This window comes from Pelophylax lessonae (genome assembly GCF_965119305.1).
Source record: "Pelophylax lessonae genome assembly, chromosome: 7".
NCBI classification, from domain to species: domain Eukaryota; kingdom Metazoa; phylum Chordata; class Amphibia; order Anura; family Ranidae; genus Pelophylax; species Pelophylax lessonae.
The window spans coordinates 189590055-189610584 of NC_138774.1; the positions used below are offsets into that span (position 1 = coordinate 189590055).

Consider the following 20530-nt stretch of genomic DNA (forward strand, 5'->3'; position numbering starts at 1 on the left):
AAGATTGATTCTACGTCTTGTTAAAATATCAGACCTATTACTTAGTGTATCTATAGGCAAACAATTTTTTTATAGTTTTGAACAGAGTAGAGAAGGGTTAAAGTCTCTGTTAAGTTTTATTTTTCCCCATTGGGTAGATTCACCCCTCTATTTGTACTGGTGACCATTGTCACCACGAGTGAACGAAAATACAAAATGTTATAGTTGGCCCTTGAAACTCTTCCAATGGAGAAACCTGTTCTGGTGACAACTGTGCAAGAAAGGATTTTCCCTAACTTTGGGATATTTCCTCTAACTTCCCATTGCTTCTCTGGGACAAAAAAATGTAAAGAAATTCCCCCAATGGGACACATACAGCGAAAAGTAAATTTGGGAAAAAAGTTTTGGATACACATACACTTTAAAATGGGTAATCAGGAGCAGCCAATCAGAATTCTGATTTATTCATTCTGCCTGTCATGTGGGAGAGGTAAGACATAAAAAAAACAAATCTTAATTTTCTCTTTAAAGCGGAGCTCCACCCAAAAGGGGAGGCTCTGCTTGTTTGCTTCCTCCCCCTTTCCACTGCCACATTTGGCACCCTTTGGGGAGGGGGGGAGCGGGTGCCTGTTTTTGACAGGTACCCGCTCCCACTTCCTTGTGACTTCGCTACAGAAAGATCATTCGTAAGTTTGGCCCCCCTCCTCATTCCGCCGCGGGGCCATTCACAAAGCGCAGTGCTTCACTGCCGGTTTCCTTTACAAGAAATGGCAGCAGCAGCACCCGAGAGCCGATTGAAAAATCGGCTGGGGTGCTGACATTGCGGGATCCCTGGACAGTTAAGTGTCCTAATATTCAAAGTCAGCAGCTACAGTATTTGTAGCTGCTGACTTTTAATTTTTTGGTGGGGGTGCTTGAGCTCACATTCCTCTTTGGAGGCAGCTGGAAGGTTGCACTGTGCACAACTGGTGGTGATTCTGTGGCAACAATTCCAATCCATACCCATTCTGAATAATTGGGTAGGACCAAAAGGGCACCACAGAATTTTGATAAAAGGAAACAGATAGGGAAAATAGGGTACGCATAACAAATCTCTAACTCAAATTTCATATGTTTGCTTTTGAACATATCATACAAATAGCAATAAAATCAAAATATAATATAAATACAGTAAATAATAATTATTCAATATATCATTTTAAAAAATAATTCTCTATAGGTAGTACTTATGTTGTATTTTAGGCTACCGTCATTGGCATGCGGATTTGCGCCCGGATGACACCCCTCTGGAAGCAGGGCTTGGCTTCACTTGCAAGCTGAAATCCAGCACCCCATTCTTAGGACGAGATGCTTTGGAGGAACAAAAATCTAAAGGCGTGACCAAGCGTCTGGTGGGCTTCACTATCAATGAGTGAGTAATTAATTTTGATCAATCCAATTAAAAGTCCAAGATTAAGGCCCCATGCACACGGGGCATTAGAAAAAACGTGTGTCAAAGTTAGTTCTGATGCCGGAAAAAGCAGCTGTAAAAACGTGCTTTCAGTAGCTTTTTCCATTGGCCTTATTGCACGTTTTGCCACGTTGCTTTTAGCAGTGTTTTTTTCTGCCTCCATTCAAAATCAATGGTTCCCTATGGGAGCCTATTGATTTGGATGGAAGTCGCACCGCAAGTCGGATCCGACTTGCGGGACGACTTGCGCTGTGAGAATCTTAAGGGGGAACTCCATGCCAAAATGGGAAAAAAACGGCGTGGGGGTCCCCCCAAAATCCATACCAGACCCTTATCCGAGCATGCAGCCCGGCAGGCCAGGAAAGGGGAGGGGACGACCGAGTGGCCCCACCCCCCTGGACCACACCAGGCCACATGCCCTCAACATGGGGGGGTGTTGGTGCTTTGGGGCAGGGGGGGGCTCTGCACCCCCCACCTCAAAGCACCTTGCCCCCATGTTGATGAGGACAATGGCCTCATCCCCACAACCCTGGCCGGTGGTTGTGGGGGTCTGCGGGCAGGGGGCTCATCGGAATCCGGAAGCCCCCTTTAACAAGGGGGCCCCCCAGATCCCGGACCCCCTCCCTATGTGAATGAGTATGGGGTACACTGTACCCCTACCCATTCACCCCATAAAAGTCAGTGTGTGGAAATAACGACAGGAGACGTTTTGGAAAGTTTATTAAAAATCTTCATCTGTTCTTCTCTGGTCTTCTCCCTCTCCTGGTCTTCTGCTCTTTTGCTGTCCGTTCTTCTGCTCTTTTGCCCTCGGCTCTTCTCTTCTCTTCTTCTTCTTCTTCTTCCTCCGGTCCTCCTCCGACGATGTCTCCGATGATTATGCCGGTCTCCGGTCTCTGCAGCTTGTTATATAGCCATTGTGGGCGTGGCCCCGATGACGTCATCAGGAGGCCCCACTCCTTATGTCACAGATGACGTCATCTGTGACATAAGGAGGCGGGGTCTCCCGATGACGTCACCGAGCGACCACGCCCCTAATGGCTATATAACAAGCTGCAGAGACCGGAGACCGGCATAATCATCGGAGACATCATCGGAGGAGGACCGGAGGAAGAAGAAGAAGAAGAAGAAGAGAAGAGAAGAGCCGAGCCGAGGGCAAAAGAGCAGAAGAATGGACAGCAAAAGAGCAGAAGACCAGAAGACCAGGAGAGGGAGAAGACCAGGAGAGGGAGAAGAACAGATGAAGATTTTTAATAAACTTTCCAAAACGTCTCCTGTCATTATTTCCACACACTGCCTTTTATGGGGTGAATGGGTAGGGGTACAGTGTACCCCATACCCATTCACATAGGGAGGGGATTCGGGATCTGGGGGGCCCCCTTGTTAAAGGGGGCTTCCGGATTCCGATGAGCCCCCTGCCTGCAGACCCCCACAACCACAGGCCAAGGTTGTGGGGATGAGGCCCTTGTCCTCATCAACATGGGGGCAAGGTGCTTTGAGGTGGGGGGTGCAGAGCCCCCCCTGCCCCAAAGCACCAACACCCCCCCATGTTGAGGGCATGTGGCCTGGTGTGTTCCAGGGGGGGGGGGTAGGGCCGCTCACTCGTCCCCTCCCCTTTCCTGGCCTGCCGGGCTGCATGCTCGGATAAGGTTTGGCATGGATTTTGGGGGGGACCCCATGCCGTTTTTTCGGCGTGGGGCTACCCTCAAATTCCATACCAGACCCGAAGGGCCTGGTTTGGAACCTGGGGGGGACCCCCACGCCGTTTTTTTCCCATTTTGGCATGGAGTTCCCCCTTAAGATTCTCACAAAGCAAGTCGTCCCGCAAGTCGGATCCGACTTGCGGTGCGACTTCCATTCAAATCAATAGGCTTCCATAGGGAACCATTGATTTTGAATGGTCTAACGCTGGTCCTCAGAACGCGCAGGTTGTGGGTTCTTGTTGCAGCTTAAAAACGCCTAGGCCACTTACAGCTCAAAAACGTCTGTGTGTGCATGAGGCCATAGAATAACATGGAGGGGCATTTTTAGGCTGCAAAAAGAAAACGCCTGACGCTACTTACAGCATGTGTGCATGGGGCCTAAGGGTCAACATCTGAAGCTGATATTTCTTCCCAGCTTCTATTGACTCTTCTTTATCTTTCATTGTCTGAGTCTTACTTTTCCAACTGAGTTCTGTGTAGTGTAAGATAAATGAAAGGTCTGACATGAGGAGTGAGTCCACTTTATGCCAGGTGCTGCACAGGAGAGAAAGGGCCAATTCAAGTGCAGAGACTTTGTCATTAGAAGCTAAGCGGTAATGACTCAAAGTTGAAATGTCACTTTTTGCTTAAATGCATCCCTTAAACTTCCTTGTAAAAAAAAAAAAAAAACTTCTAGAGCAGCTAAGGACAACTTGTGTATTGGGTACTGGTATATGTTTTTTCCAGGTCAGTTACTCAAACGTCAGGATGAGGATGACTGCTCTAGAGTCTGCACCTTCAATATTTAAGCTAACCGTGGCAATTTCTGTATTTCTTTCCTAACGGGTTCTCACACAAATAAACAGTGCATTGGGCCAAGTGGTCTTCATTTTATGTCCTTTGTTGACTATGCAAAGGCAGGATGCTGTTAAAGTGGAGTTCCAGCCTCAAAACTAAAATTTGACATCCGCTTGCTCTAAGTAACCTGAAAAAGAATTGGATAATCGCAATTTTTTTTTGCTTTACTTACCTTGTTTTTGAAGAAAATATACTTACCTTCCTTCCACTTCCTCCCTCTGTGGCCGCAGCCCAAGCTGTGACTTCCTGCTTGCATTGACTCCTGGGAGCCGAACGTCATCGCTCCCAGAAGTCAATGCGCCTGCACCGGCCCTGCTCGTCACTTCCGGTGCAGGCGTGTCATTCCCTGCTAAACAGCTTCTGGGCATGCCCAGAAGCTGTGCGGGGATGACGCGCCTGCACCGGAAGTGACGAGCAGGGCCAGTGCAGGGCATTCTGGGACTCCGACGTCACCGAAGAGGACACCGAAGAGAACGCTCTGGCTTCAGCTGCCCACACCTGAGATGGCAGCGCTGGACAAGACATTTTCAAGGTAAGTATTTCTTCTAAAACGTAAGTGAACCCGGGGACAGTTCAAAGGCTATCATTGCTGAAATGCACTAGCCCTGACTGTCCCAGGGGTATTTTTATCGGAAAAAAATTTTTGAGGCCGGAACTCCGCTTTAACCACTTGCCAACCGCCGCAAGTACATATACTGCGGCGGTCAGCCCCGGCCAGGCAAAGTGACGTACCGGTATGTCACTAGCCTGTCACTGGCTAGGCTAAGCGGGGCGGGCGCTGAGGCGTGCGCCCGCCCTGGCTCGTTCCCTAACAAGTCAGTGCGTGGGACCGGCGGACCCGATGTCTGCCGGTCACTCACGATCGTTCGCCGGGAAGGGAGAAAGGCAGGCGGCTAATGTAAACAAGCCGCCTGTCATTCTCCCCTGTGTAAAAATGGAGTTCAGACGGTTCTACTATGTAGGACCGTTGATCTCTGTTATTACACTAGTAGCCATGTCCAATCACAGTTAGAAACACGCCCCTAGGACACACTTAACCCCTCCCTCTCCAATACAGTTAACCCCTTCCCTGCCAGTGTCATTTTTACAGTAACAGTGCATATGTATAGCACTGATTACTGCAGTAATGTCACTGGTAACCCCAAAAATGTCAGTCAAGGGTCCGATCTGTCCGCCGCAATTTCGCAGTCCCGCAAAAAAAATCGCAGATCGCCGCCATTACTCGTTAAAAAAAAAAACAACAAAAATGACAAAAATCTTTCCCTTTGTTAGTAAACGCGATAACTTTTGCGCAAACCAATAAAAATACGCTTTTTGCGATTTTTTTTTTACCAAACATAGGTAGGATAAAACAAATTGGCCGAAAATGTTAAAAAATTTTGATTTTTACATTTTTTTTTGGGGGAATTTCATACAAAAAATATGTGAAAAATATTGTTATTTTTGCAAAATTGACGCTCTTTTTTTGTTTATAGCGCATGATCAAAAAATCGCACAGGTGATCAAATACCACCAAAAGAAAGCTCTATTTGTGAGAAAAAAAGGACGTCAAATTCGTTTAGGTACAGCATCGCACGACCGCGCAATTGTCCGTTAAAATCACGCAGTAAAAAATCACAAAAAAAACCCTGGTCAGGAAGGGGGTAAAATCTTCCAGGGCTTAAGTGGTTAAGTTATGTGCAATGTATTTCCTAAATTAAAAAGCACTTTATTTATATTATTTTTTTTTTTTTCAAAGTAACTAAATACATTAAATATTTGAATTGGTTAACACTTACCTCCTTAATGTGCAATCATATAATATGACTTATTATGTGTCAAAATGAAATGCAAATTAGTCAATAGTGCATGGCACCTGTACAAACTATGGCTCTCTGCTCAACTAACTAGTACACCCTGTTAAATGATGGTACATTTCCTGCAGGAAAGGTGGTGCCAATTTTTTAGCGTCTTGGGAGATGAGATTTTTTTTTATTGGTTCAGTTGTTCTATTATGACATACTTAGAAAATTCAAAGCTATCCACATGTGCCTGGCTGGAAAAGACACATGGAAACCAGTAGGATTAGAGTTTATTTTACTGAGGCTGCTGTAGTTTATTTTATACAGTTATAATGGTATTATGCTATGTGGCATAGAGCTTAATGGAGTTCTTTGAGTTGTCAAAACTATGATATTTTTCTGTGCAGGAAAGTCCCACTGTTTGGTCTGGAAGCAATATGGCGGAATGGCATTCCAGTAGGACACATTCGGAGGGCAGACTTTGGTTTTGCCATTGATAAAACCATTGCTTATGGCTACATCAGGAACCCTGATGAGGGGCCGGTAAGTACCACATGACAATTTTACCTGGAATGATACAAGAAGCGTGAAAATGCTCAGTCCCTGGAAATAGCCAATAAGCACTAAGATTTTTAGTATGGAAACTGTTGGCAATTGATACCAGTAGTTTCAGAATATTTAACAGGCTTAAAGTGATTGTAAACGATTACCTCGTAAAACAACTCATTCAGTTTAAAAAATAAATTTTTGTATAGATATATATAAAAAAAACATAATAAATATATTTTTTTTCCTTTTTCATAAATTATCACATTCCCTCTGTTTCTAGCTGCATAAAAAACAATTATTACATTTTAGTTAATTGAACTGGACCTGGCATTGGCCTTTTAAATTATCAGTGCAGTTACAAGTGCTCAGTTTAGCCAAGCAGTACATGGGATTGCACTGTTTCCATCACTTTAAGATTTCCCATGAGGGCCATATACTTTTTATAAAGGGAGCAGCTTGTCAGGTTTTCCTTTGAATTGTTGGGTACAAAACCAAAAGGGGTTCCCCTTGGGTGGGACTTTATAGGCACTAACTTGACAATCAATAAAAGATATGTAAAAATGTGAAAAGTTTATTGAGAAATTTATACAGGTTAGATAAAAACAGTTAGGCAAGCTGCATGATACATCACATGTAACAGTGGAACTTAGACCACACGACCCCCAGGTTATGACCCGATGCGTTTCGGAGTATAAATCTGAACTCCTTCTTCAGGGGTGCCCTTGGAGGGTGGTCTGTAGATGATTAATATATAACAAATTATTTTAAACATTTTGCAACAAGTATTTCCAAGATACATTGTGAGAAATAAGACAAGAAACTTACATAGTTCACTGTAGTGGTAAGTATGAATCGCCTGCCTGGGAGTAAAAAACAAGTAAAATATGTAGCGCTAAAACATTATGAACAAAGTCCGTAAATAAAGTCCATTTCCACCAGTGATATTGCACGGCACCAATTTGCAGTAAAGTGAAAGGAATCCACCACCAAAAGGAGTGTTCAAAACACGCTTACCAGATAGTTATGTATATTGGGCCTTGAACTATCATAGAACTGCAACACACTCGGTGACGAATTGGACCGGACCTCTTCACAAAGATGAATCCCAGAATTGATACCTTGACAGTATACCTTAAGGGAGCCACTCAAAAGAAGGAAATAAAACCCCTCATAGTGCAATAATTTCCATAAACTTTATTGGATGTAAAGCAAAGATATATAGCACTCACATTTGAGAAGGGTATAGTGTGCGAATCACACGCCGACCTGCGTGGTTCCAAAAACTGGTATGGACTAACCTGGGAGGTCTGGGTCGCATGTTCTCATGCTCTTTATGTGTCTACACGCACGTTTAGTGAATTCCAGTTTGGTCTTCCCGACGTAAAAACAGCCGCACTCACAGAGGGGTAAGTAAGTATACCACCCCCGTGAGTGCGGCAGTTGGCAAAATGTTTTGGTCCGTCATTTATTTATTTATGTACTTATTCATTTATTTCTCTTATCTATTTACTGCCTATCGACTGGGGTTCTTTAACCCTGGTCATTTCTATTTTTAGTGCAATATTGATTATACATTTGTCTATCTATGTATATATTGCAAGATTTTGGCTATGTAGGCCTGTACCAGATTCACTTGGATGGTGTCCGTTTTTTGCTCCCAGAGTTGCTTTCACCTCTGGGTACGCTTTGGGATCGGCCCGGCACGGAAAGCGGACGCCACCTTGCGGCGTCCGCTGTTGTGGCATTTACCATACCATCCCGACCTCTCTTTGAGTCCGGCGGCCCATGCCCAGTAGACTAGTGAGCCGCAGACGGAGTTAGTTCCGTGTCGGTGGAACGCACGGGCCGCTCGCGCTTCCTCCGGATCACTTCCGGTCGGGGGCGCGCTCGGCTCCTACATTCCAGGGAACCCATACGGCAATCAGCTGCACGAATGGCGTCACTCAGCTGATCCACATTCCAGCTGATGACCACACTTTTTAAGCCCTGCATGTTTAGCATCAGATCTGCTTGCTCTCTTGCCGGACATGCAGGAATTTTCAAAGCTCCAGTGTTGTCTTTCATCTTGGGAAAAACAGACTTTGATCTTGGAGGTATGAACAGGAAGATTTTCTATAGAGGACATCTAAACATTGTTGTAGTTACATACATGTCAATAGTCGACAGTCTCAATACTTTCATATTGTATAATTAGATGTTCAATTATTTTTTACTCAGATGGGATTTATATCAAATTACATTACTTTCCACATGAAAGTCTTATGGAATTTCTAATTTTTTGCTGCACTAATGGCATAATAATCTGGTATCCTGTCTGTTACATTCAAACCTGATCCCATAGATTCATTTAATTTAATTTAGGAACTTGGGGAATATGTTCTGTAGACCCTACTGAAACAATGCTTTTGATTAATTACATGGTTTTTCGTTCAGCAGATCTGCTGTTATTTGGGGTTTCAGCTGCTCCCACCTAGCCTCCATTAAGACTAGTTAGCGCACAAACTCTGACACTCTGTATCCAAGAATCTGTCCAAGATCTCAACATTTTTTAGGACAACTAGACGGCACCCCTGATGGACAACACCAGTATGCTGACCACTTGTTTTTAACTCCCAGGCAGGCGATTCATACTTACCACTACAGTGAACTATGTAAGTTTCTTGTCTTATTTCTCACAATGTATCTTGGAAATACTTGTTGCAAAATGTTTAAAATAATTTGTTATATATTAATCATCTACAGACCACCCTCCAAGGACACCCCTGAAGAAGGAGTTCAGATTTATACTCCGAAACGCGTCGGGTCATAACCTGGGGGTCGTGTGGTCTAAGTTCCACTGTTACATGTGATGTATCATGCAGCTTGCCTAACTGTTTTTATCTAGCCTGTATAAATTTCTCAATAAACTTTTCAAATTTTTACATATCTTTTATTGATTGTCAAGTTAGTGCCTATAAAGTCCCACCCAAGGGGAACCCCTTTTGGTTTTGTACTTAATTTTTGGGATGTGGCACTCATGGGATTATGCAACATGAGCAACTATTGGGGGTGTTGGGGGTCACACCTATGACAGGTCTGGAGCTACACTAAAGAGGGATACTGAACTTCTCTTCCTTCTAGCCTCCTTTCCTGTTGCTAGTTGACAACAAATGGATTAAACCTATTATTTCAAGTTGCCATTCATCTTCAAAATTTAAAATTTTTCAGAAATGCAAACTTTTTTTCTACCATGCCAAACAAATGCATTGGAAAAAAAAAACATGAATTCACATTACATTGAAAAATGTCCCAGAAGATTTTACCCCCTTCCTGACCAGGGTTTTTTTTGCGATTTTTTACTGCATGACTTTAACGGACAATTGCACGGTCGTGCGACACTGTACCTAAACGAATTTGACTTCCTTTTTTTTCCCACAAACAGAGCTTTCTTTTGGTGGTATTTGATCACCTGTGCGATTTTTTTGATCATGCGCTATAAACAAAAAAAGAGCGTCAATTTTGAAAAAATAACAATATTTTTCACATTTTTTTTATATGAAATTCCCAAAAAAAAAAAAAAAAAAGTAAAAATCTAAATTTTTTAACATTTTCAGCCAATTTGTTTTATGCTATATATGTTTGGTAAAAAAAATCGCAAAAAGCATATTTTGATTGGTTTGCGCAAAAGTTATCGCGTTTACTAACAAAGGGAAAGATTTTTGTCAACGAGTAATGGCGGCGATCTGCAATTTTTTTTTTTGCGGGGCTGCGACATTGCGGCGGACAGATCGGAGCCTTGACTGACATTTTTTACACTTTTGGGGTTACCAGTGACATTACTGCAGTAATCAGTGCTATACATATGCACTGTTACTGCAAAAATGACACTGGCAGGGAAGGGGTTAACTGTATTGGAGAGGGAGGGGTTAAGTGTGTCCTAGGGGCGTGTTTCTAACTCTGATTGGACATGGCTACTAGTGTAAAAACAGAGATCAACGGTCCTACATAGTAGAACCGTCTGAACTCCATTTTTACACAGGGGAGAATGACAGGCGGCTTGTTTACATTAGGCGCCTGCCTTTCTCCCTTCCCGGCAAATGATCGCGAGTGACCGGCGGACATCGGGTCCGCCGGTCACACGCACTGACTTGTTAGGGAACGAGCCGGGGCAGGTGCGCGCCTCAGCGGGTGCGCGCCTCAGCGGGCGCGCGCTCGCCCGCTATTGGCTCACAAGTCAATGGTAAGAGAGAAGGAAGATGTGAACCAAGTGTAGGGGGCAAATTACAAGATGCGACTTACCCTGGCACTGTAGAGGATAGGCAGATGTCAATCTGATCTTCACAGGGAGATATCCCCCCATCTGTTGCAAACCTTTCATACTAGGGAGTTTTTCTGTAATGGAAATTTCTTCTTTCAATTTCTAGATTCTTTCACAGAGTAAGAAATGGCTTTGGCTATAAAATCACAAAATAAGCACTTTCAGTTAGTTGCTCATTTTTGGTAATTATGTCATTTTCTTGATTTAAACACTTCCAAAAAAGATCTTTCCAGCATACGACATATAATTTTGTAATTTAGAAACTATATCTCATTAAAAGCTTGTTTTATTTCAATTAACTTCCCTAAAGTGTATCAGCCTATCTGTGAAAAATATGATGCCCCCCTCCACAACTGCCTCAAAATGTGAGGATTATTGTTTTGGTCCTGTGTTTAGCCATGCCTCCTAACTTTATGTCATACCTGGATGGCACATTTGTCTTTTTATGATTTCCCTTGTGCCTCCAGCTGCACGGTTCATGTAGTTCACTTTGAAATTTAACTCATGGTTGTAGCAAGTTCTTCTCCTGCATGAGCTGAATTGTCATTCAGCCTAATATAGGATGAAGGTAGGCACATACATTTGGAGGGTGCCAGATACATATTTTCAACAATACCAGCATGAAAAGAAAGTTGATTCCTAAATTACTTTATTCTATTTTTAGCCTGCTTTCTAAAAATGCCACCTATTTCACCATACATTGGCAGGAACCTTGAGGGTTAATTCTGGCTGATATGTATAGCACAGGACCCATTAAGCCAATTTAGTAAATTACAGTGCCTCTAAATGCACATTAAGCTCTGTTTTTGTCTCTAAACTTGGAATAAGTGACGTCGGCTGAAGTCTATTTATATTAAAGCACAGCTCAATGGGCCAGCACCAAACTACTTTAACTAAACCGCTTCTGATGCAGTACTGTTGAATGAACATTGTTGGGCCTCAGAGCATTATCATCTAGGTGCCCCCCCCCCCAATCTCCATCTCAAATACAATTTCTCCAGTAACACAGATGCATTGATTTTACAATTATTTTATTTATATAAAAGACAACTTCCAGGTATAATATACAGTCACATTTCACATAGAACAAATGCCAAGATAATGTAGTGCATTACAATGTTAATGACATTTCAAGATTCATAGATTTTAGTAACAATTTTATAGAGGTTCCCAAATTATACAATCATTTTTGGAATTTTGTATTCATTATTTGCAATATTCTATTGCTACCTGCATACATCACTGTGTAGCTGTATATTTAATAGCAATCACATGGTTTGCAATGGCTATAATTATGCCTTTTCTCTCTATAGAGATACACAGGTCTACGAGGTTGAACTGGATGATGGTATTAGACTCTGTATATGTGTATGCAAACATTTTCACCACCATATTTCATTAAATGGTTTGCCAAGCTAGTTGGGAGATTTTTGTGTCTATGTTCAATTATAGGTAACTAACGACAGCAATTAGCAAATTGCTAATGCTAGCCAGGAAACACTAAAGCTGTGGTAAAGACTGAAAGTTTACTCTATTTTACTAATGTCTATTTTAGTTTCAGATTGAGTTGGCAAGGGTTAAAATCAATGTTGTTTTTTTTTTCTATCCATGTTCCATTGAAAATATTTCCTATTGCTCCATGTCCTAGAAACACAAGAGGAAGTGAAGAAATAAGGTTGGCAGTGTCTCCACCCTGGACAGGGCCTCTTTGAACAGAGGGGATTCCCTTCTCAGGAAATTAACCAGTTATCCAAAAAAAGTAATTGGGAGCAGAAGAACTTCTGCAACCAGCATATAACATTAGCCATGAGGATAAAGATGCACACCAGTATAAAAATATTACAAGTTTTATATAAGAAAATAATAGTACATACATCCAATGTACAAACTGATATCAGCAAAGGGCCTGATAGTCCTGACGAAATTGTGCACATATGCCCATATATATAGAATTATTGATAGAGATACCTCCAAATGAATTTTGCAGCAAAGTCCAGTTGCAGGGGCCCTTGAGGATGATGTGACACCTGTCTTTGTGTAGAAGACAAGATCAGCGGTCATAGGGGGGGGGGGGGATCCTCCAATTGTTGTCCAGCCAGCCTGGATTGGAACTTTTCACCGGCAGGAACTGTGGTGTGGCACTGGAACTCAGAGTCTGCCTATCTTCTCAGATAAATAGCAGTGGGAGCAAATCAAATGCTGTGCTGAGCAAGCGGGGAATGGGCTGAGCCTCCTGCTCTGTGTCAATAGATGCAGACAGGGCTGCTGGGGAGCGAGCCCACACAGGTGGCCCCATGGAAAGCGGCTTTCCATGGGGAAAGTTGACAAAAAGTAGGAGCCTGAATCGCCGACCGTGGATCCCAGAAGAGGAGGCTCAGGGCTGCTCTATGCAAAGCCATTGCACAGAGCAGGTAAGTATGACATGTTTTTTACTTTAATGTCTCTTTAACTCTCTTAGAAGCCAGCAGCGTTTTTGCAGAAAAAATGTCTGACGCTTGTAAAAGTGGCTAAAGTTTTTACAGGCGTCAAGCTCTTGGGCATTAATTAATTTCATTGAAATTAATTAATGCTCAAGTGCTAAATGCACCTAGCAGCTTTTAGTAGCATCAAGAATTTTCTGTCCAAACTCTGCTTTTCCTGGATACACTGGCAGTGGGTATTTTTTTTCCTGCCTCTAAACGCTGCCAAAAGCCTATGTATGCATTGACACATAGGCTAACATGCCAGGGAGTTTAGAGGCAGGAAGAAAAAACACCAGACGCCCCTAGGAGCAGCTGTAAAAATGTCCAGTGTGCATGAGGTTGGAGACCTGGACTTGCAAGGCAGGTTTGAATATGATTGGTGGCTGTAAGGCCTTATGCACACAGGGCGTTTGAAAAAATGAGCTGCAAAGCCAGTTCTGATGCCATACCAGACCCGAAGGGCCGAGAATGGTTTAGGGGCCATTTTTTTTCCCACTTTTTTTATTGCCAGCTAAGTTTTTTTTATTCAGCTTTCAGCAGGAAAGCCCATTGACAGCTGATGACTGAGGACGCAGCAGCTGGCTTTGCCTAATCTGAGCTTAGAATGCACTGTGTAGCGCGCAGTGAATTGCAGGGTGTTAGGCGGGGTGAACATCCGCAGTACACCATGCAAATTCAGGTGTTCGTCGAACAGGCGATGTTCGTGCAAAACTTTTGCTTGGCCCAAACCTTTTGGCCAATTCTAATGACCACATTGTTTGAGTGGAATGTGCCTTGTGAAGACACTGACAGCAATAAAAGCCTGATTTACATAAAAGTCCTCATTAAAACCTCATTGGAGAGTTTCTGTTAATTTCTTGTTCTTGTGACACAGCAGGAAATGAGGGGAAATTGCCCCTGCAGGACACACTAAGAGATTTCAGAACAGTCACATTGCTATTATACACCACAGTGTGTGGCTAGATAATGATTTTAATGTTTCAGGATAGAAGATTTTGACAATCCAATTATCAGTGTCCTTTGGTCCTTTTTTTTTTTTTTTTTTTTTAAACACAAATGTCAAACAATCTATTTTTTTTTTTCTATACACGGACCTGCATGGCCTCAGGCAGTGTTTGGTCCTGCTTTCACATGTTCTCCCAGCAGGGGAGCAATGAAAGCAAATCACTCTGCAGCGTATGATGTGTTCTAGGTGTTGTAGGTAACTTTTGGGCACATTGATAGAAAAAACTGGTATGTGTTTTTGGTCCAATACACTCTTTCAGTCTAAAAAAAAAAGAGGCCCCCGTGGGTCTCAGGGATGTCCTCGTGAATCCTCCTTTTCTTTCATTTGCACTACAGATACCTTGCCACTAAACCATTAAATGTAAAATAATGCACAGAGAGAAAACATTAGGGCTACAATGTTGCCAACCACTATAAACCTGGGGGGTACTTACTTCAGATGATTGCAAAATGAGCAAACAGTGTGACCAGGGAGTGGGAAAAGCGAATAGAATTCAAGGATACATCACTAGAGGGATCACCAGCAGGAGGAAGGAGGTCCTGATTCCCCTATATAGATCTTAGATCCTTAGTGAGACCTCATTTAGAATACTGTGTCCAGTTCTGAAGACCTCACTTACAAAAAGATATTGATAAGATAGAATGGGCCCAGAGACAGGTAACAAAAATGGTGAAAGGTTTGGTGGATAAAAGATGTTGACAGCGACTTCAGGAACCTAATATGTACAGTCTGGAGAAAAGAAAGGAAAGGGGAGATATGGTTGAAACTTTTAAATACATCAAGGGGGTGAATAAGGTTTAAGAAGGCAGTATTTTCAATATGAAAGCAAAATCAAGAACACTGGGACATGACCTCAAACTAACTGGAGGAAAGTTCAAAACTAATCTTAGAAAGTATTATTTTACTGAAAGGGTAGTTGATGCTTGGAATAAACTTACAGCAGAGTTACTGAGTCCGCCAACAGTAAATGGCTTTAAACATGCTTGGAAAAAACATGGATCTATACTCAGACAATAAAGTTAACAAATATAAAAAAGTTAACAAATAAAAAAAAGAAAATACAAAACGTATAAAAAAAAAAAAACAAAAAAAAACAGTCTCACTGGATGGACCACTGTCTTTTGTTGTGCCCTCACTTTTCTATGTGATTATTATGCTGCATTATATTACATTTCTGGTTTTGGGTTTAATACCGCTTACAGTTTACTGGATAAAAAATGTCAGAGGGCTTTTTAAAGACAGGACATACTTTCCATAGTTAGCTTTATGTGTAAAATGTAATAAAACAGGTCCATGGCACATTAAAAGAATGCATGCACAGGAACAGTAAGTAGCTCTACAATGTCATTCTCAGATTCAGAGGTAATATTCATTTGACATTGCAACTTTTTTTTTTTTTTCTTAATACACTTCCACTGCTACAACAACCAACAGCAGAGTTGCCCAATAGCTGACTGCTCATTAATCTAATTTAATAGTACATCAAATAAATTGGTTCAGTGCAGGACTTGGGATATTGATTTGAAGATTTCCTCTGAAAGTCAAGTTTTTAATCTATAAAAATGAAGGCTCTTGCCAATTACGGACAGCCGAGCATTAAGAAGGGGATACAGACGATTAGACTGCCCCCCCTCAGAAGTACAGAATAGTTGTCACTTTCTATAATCGCTGCCACTCATCGGTAAAATGAATTTTGTACGGGGTATAGACAGTTGCTCATCAGTTCTGAAGCAGCTGTTTGCTATATCATTACTTGATGAGATATTTTACAACTGTAATCCTTTTGGTAGAGGACAATATTAGGTGCTGCTGTTTTATTGGTGACTAAGGATTGTAAAACACAGACCAATAATCAAGGGTTGATGGCCTAGGGCTCAAAGAACTTCAACTTGATTAAAACGAATATAAAGTCTTTTTTCATATATACTGTACTGTATGCATATGTTACGTGCCTGCTGCTAATAATGTTATCTACATACAGGTGCATCTCGTAAAATTAGAATATCATCAAAAAGTTAATTTATTTTAGTAATTCAATTCAGAAAGTGAAACACAGAGTGATATTTTTTAAGCATTTCTTTCTTTAATTTTGATGATTATGTCTTATACGTAGCTAATGAAAACCCCAAATTCAGTATCTTAGAAGATTTTATTTTTACATAAGACCAATATAAAAAAAAATATTTTTAATACAGAAATGTTGGCTTACTAAAAAGAATGTCCATAAACAGTATAGTAAACTGGGCCGGGGCTCCTTTTGCATGAATTACTGCATCAATATGGTGTGGCATGGAGGCAATCAGCCTGTGGCACTGCTGAGGTGTTATGGAAGCCCAGGTTTCTTTGATAGTGACTTTCAGCTTATCTGCATTGTTGGGTCTGGTGTCTCTCGTCTTCCTCTTGACAATACCCCACAGATTCTCTATGGGGTTTAGGTTAGGCGAGTTTGCTAGCCAGATAAGCACAGTGATACCATGATCAATAAACCAGGTATTGGTACTTTTGGGAGTGGTGGCAGGTGCCAAGCCCAGTGTGAAGTTTTCTCAGTCAGTGATGGTTTGGGGAGCAATGTCATCTGCTGGTGTTGGTCCACTGTGTTTTATCAAGTCCAAAGTCAACACAGCCCTCTAGCAGGAAATTCTAGAGCACTTCATGCTTCCCTCTGCGGACTAGCTTATTGGAGATGCTGATTTCATTTTCCAACAGGACTTGGCACCTGCCTACACTGCCAAAAGTACCAATACCTGGTTTAATGATGATGGTATCACTGTGCTTGATTGGCCAGGAAGCTTGTCTGACCTAAACCCCATAGAGACTCTGTGGGGTATTGTCAAGAGGAAGATGAGAGACACCAGACCCAATAATGCAGATGAGCTGAAGGCTGCTATCAAATAAACATGGGCTTTCATAACACCTCAGCAGTGCCACAGGCTGATCGCCTCTATGCCACGCCGCATTGATGCAGTGATTCATACAAAAGGACCCCTGATCAAGTATTGAGTGCACACTATTCTGTACATGGACATTTTCAGTAAGCCAACATTTCTGTATTAAAAATACTTTTTTTTATTGGTCTTATCTAATATTCTAATTTTCTGAGATACTTTATTTTGGGTTTTCACAAGCCATAAGCCATAATCCTCAAAATTAAAAGAAAGAAATACTTGACATATATCACTTTGTGTGTAACACATCTATATAAAATTTACGAGTTTCACTTTTTGAATTAAATTACTGAAATAAATTAACTTATTGATGATATTCTAATTTAATTAAATGCACCTGTATATTACTAACCTATGCGCACAGAGCAACTATGTAGTTTTTTTTTCCATTTAGCTGAATTTCAGTAATTGAAGTTCTGGATTCTGTTTTAAAGTCAGCGGATAGCACCATAGTCTTCTTTTTCATGTTTTCCTCTGTCTTCTTTGCCCTTCTGCATCAATAAAAAAGCCTGTGGTGAAATATAGGTACACTTTTTGCACACTAATTAATGATTCAGAGCAGTGACTTTCTACCTTTATCAGATGGCTCCATCCAATCAAGGTTTTATTCAAGGCCCATTTACACATACATAGTTACATAAAAAAGTCCATCTAGTTCAACCACTAAAAGGGAACAAAAACAATGTGTCTGCTTCGATGCCGCAAAACTCTTGCATTTTGCTGCATGAAGATGCTTGTCAAGTAGCACCCACATACTTTCTTATGTTGCTGTTTCACATCCATTTCCTGCAGTTTAGTGTGAAAGATAAAGGGAAACTATATGGGCCCATTTATACCTTCATGTCTGTTACCATAGGCGCTGCATGTGCACAGAACAATCTGAATCCAGTCTCAGACAAAGTAAGCCTCAATACAGGCAGCCACTGAAGTACTGTCTGTTTAGCTAACACATAGTGCTCTGGGAATCTTTTTTATTCACTGTATACAGTTAGCATAAATGGATAGCAAAAAATATATAAAACGGTTTCCCCCAGTCCCCCATTTTTCATATATTATGCTGCACTCACACAGCATGCAGATATAATGCACATTTTAACATTTAAATGCTTTTATTTAATCATTTTAGGCCTTCATTTGTACAAAAAAAGACCCATCCTGCATTGTAACGCTTGAGCAAAGAAACCCCAACCCTCAGCCAATGAGTGATACAACTTGAAAAAAAAGTTCCACCAATCAGAGAGTCACACCTATGCAATTTATTCCCATCATCAGTAGAAATATAGTTGTCTCATACATGTTTATTTAAACATTGTAACAATACTTAAACAAGGCAATATTCTGAGAACAGAGGTGATGCCAGCAGAGGGATACTACTTTGGGCACCAAAGGTTGTATGGGGTTCCATTGATAGGAATGCAGCCTTACACAAAATGCCCTATTGCCATAAGCTGAATTGAGAGCATGGCTGGCAAATATTGGGCTGTTTCTGATCAGTGACACTTTTGCATTCAGAAGACTGGCAGCCCCCTTTGGTGCATAAAATCATGGCTCAAAAATGTGCTTCTTGTCTACATGGTATATATAACAGTAAAATATATATATTCTCTCTGCACAGGTAACTCTGGACTTCGTACGCAGCGGTGAGTACGCCCTGGAAAGGATGGGGGTGACCTATGCCGCCAAAGCCCACCTGAAGTCTCCATTTGACCCAGACAATAACAGAGTCAAAGGCATTTATTGACACAAACCAGCCCGGTGCATTGACTTTGGTCCTGCTAGTTCTCAAATTTAACATTATGACAGAATAAAAAAATAGATTTGCTAAAATCACTACATTTCCTCCTTTTTATAATGGGAGAGCAGCTAATATACAGTCATGGTGCTTATTCAAGAAAAGTGTGCTTACAAAAAAAATTCTTATGGCCCACAGCAGCCAGTCAGTACCCACTTAATTTGCATGTTACATGCAGAACTATTTTCAAACTATATGCAGAAAGGCCCACATTTCTGCCATTATATTAAGCAGTGGAATATAAAGTTCCTATAAGCATTTGGTCGCTGAGTTGTTTTCCTTGTTCACATTGAGAAAGAGTGGTGGAAGCTCAAAGAAGGAAAGATTACATTTTCTACAGATGTACCCTGTGTAAAAAAGCTTTTGGTTTCATAAAAAGAATAATATGTATGTATACCTTCCCAAAAAAGGACAAATAGTACTTAACAACAGAAGTGCCACTTTTCTGAAGTGATTGCAATGCTGACTTATTTAAAGACCTCCATTGTTCCTTCCATATTCTCAGAATTGCTTTATAATCTTGAAATGCAGATTATGATCTGAGAAGTATTTTGAGGCAGAGTACTTGCTATACTAAGAAATGGATCATATTTAAAATTTGGAAGTGTGGTGCACAAAATCTGAATTCACTAAAGTACAAATCTGCAAATGTCCCATAATGTTTTCACAAAATCATTTTTTTTTCACTTGTGGAATAAATAGGCTTTTTTTAGTTTTAGACTGGGTAGGGAAAGGTTAGAGCTTCTGTATTTTTTTTTTTTTTTTACTGCTGTCTTGTCTTTATCATGGTATAAATGAACATATTGGAATGAAGAATGAAAATAAAGTCATACATACTAACTTGTTACATAGTAGCCAAAACGTGACATTTTATTACTATCCCTGTGCAGTAAAATTTTGTTTGTGCAAAATAAATATTTAAAAATGGTGCCTCCTAGTGAGATATTACAAAAAATGTTAAATAAATATATTTGATGAAATAAGATAAATTAAATAGATACGGCTGCCATCAATTTTATTGGTGTGCCCAAAAAACATATAGGAAAAACGGGGATGATTTGAGGCGCTGTAACTAAAGGTGCTATGTGCAAATATAAATGATGAATATATGAATATAAATATATGAAAATACAAATGAATGGAATAATTAGCTGATAAAATGCATAATATATAACTAGGAAGTGCCTTTAAATCCCTATTTGTTATGCCTAAAGTTTTCTAATTATGGGGCTCTATTTCCCTCTACTTGGCATGCATTTCCTTTATGGAACACTATTGGTTATCATTCGATCAATCAGATGAGTCCCGTGAGTATCTAGCAGTCGGGAAGATGGCCACTGGTCAACTTCCTGATGACGCGTTACCACAAAATGCATTGAGGTTGATCCAGAGGCTACTACTTCCGAGTTCATCATATCCACTCTTTGCTGGAATGCATCTTGGAAGGCACGGCGGAATTGAGCGGGGTTCACATACCTTCTCCACGGCTGTTTGTGTGCCGCTATCGGCACCTATAAATGTGAGTTGTTTACCTCTGTTTTTGTTTTAATAAATAAATACCCTACGGTATTGCGCAATTATCTGTTTTTATATTTTTTTGGGGAGAACGTCCCAACCCTATAATCCGTGGACAAGCTTCTCATGATCTTTTGTGAGCCCATCACTATACATCCTATACCCAAGGAGGTTATTTAATCAATAATAGTGTGAGCTGGGTCCTGGAGGCCCTCTG

The 20530-nt window shown here is 41.1% G+C and overlaps 1 protein-coding gene across 2 annotated transcripts in view; it reads left to right on the forward strand.

The window, feature by feature from the left end:
• Window positions 1-18987, forward strand: part of SARDH (sarcosine dehydrogenase) — a 164972-nt gene extending 145985 nt beyond the window's left edge. For both annotated transcript variants that reach the window (XM_082264400.1, XM_082264401.1), the window contains exons 19-21: window positions 1222-1390; window positions 6155-6290; window positions 18622-18987. In XM_082264400.1, coding sequence (XP_082120526.1) covers window positions 1222-1390; window positions 6155-6290; window positions 18622-18747 — 431 coding nt within the window. In that variant the 3' untranslated portion in view covers window positions 18748-18987. The remainder of the gene's footprint in view (window positions 1-1221; window positions 1391-6154; window positions 6291-18621) is intronic.
• The last annotated feature ends 1543 nt before the right edge of the window (window positions 18988-20530 follow it).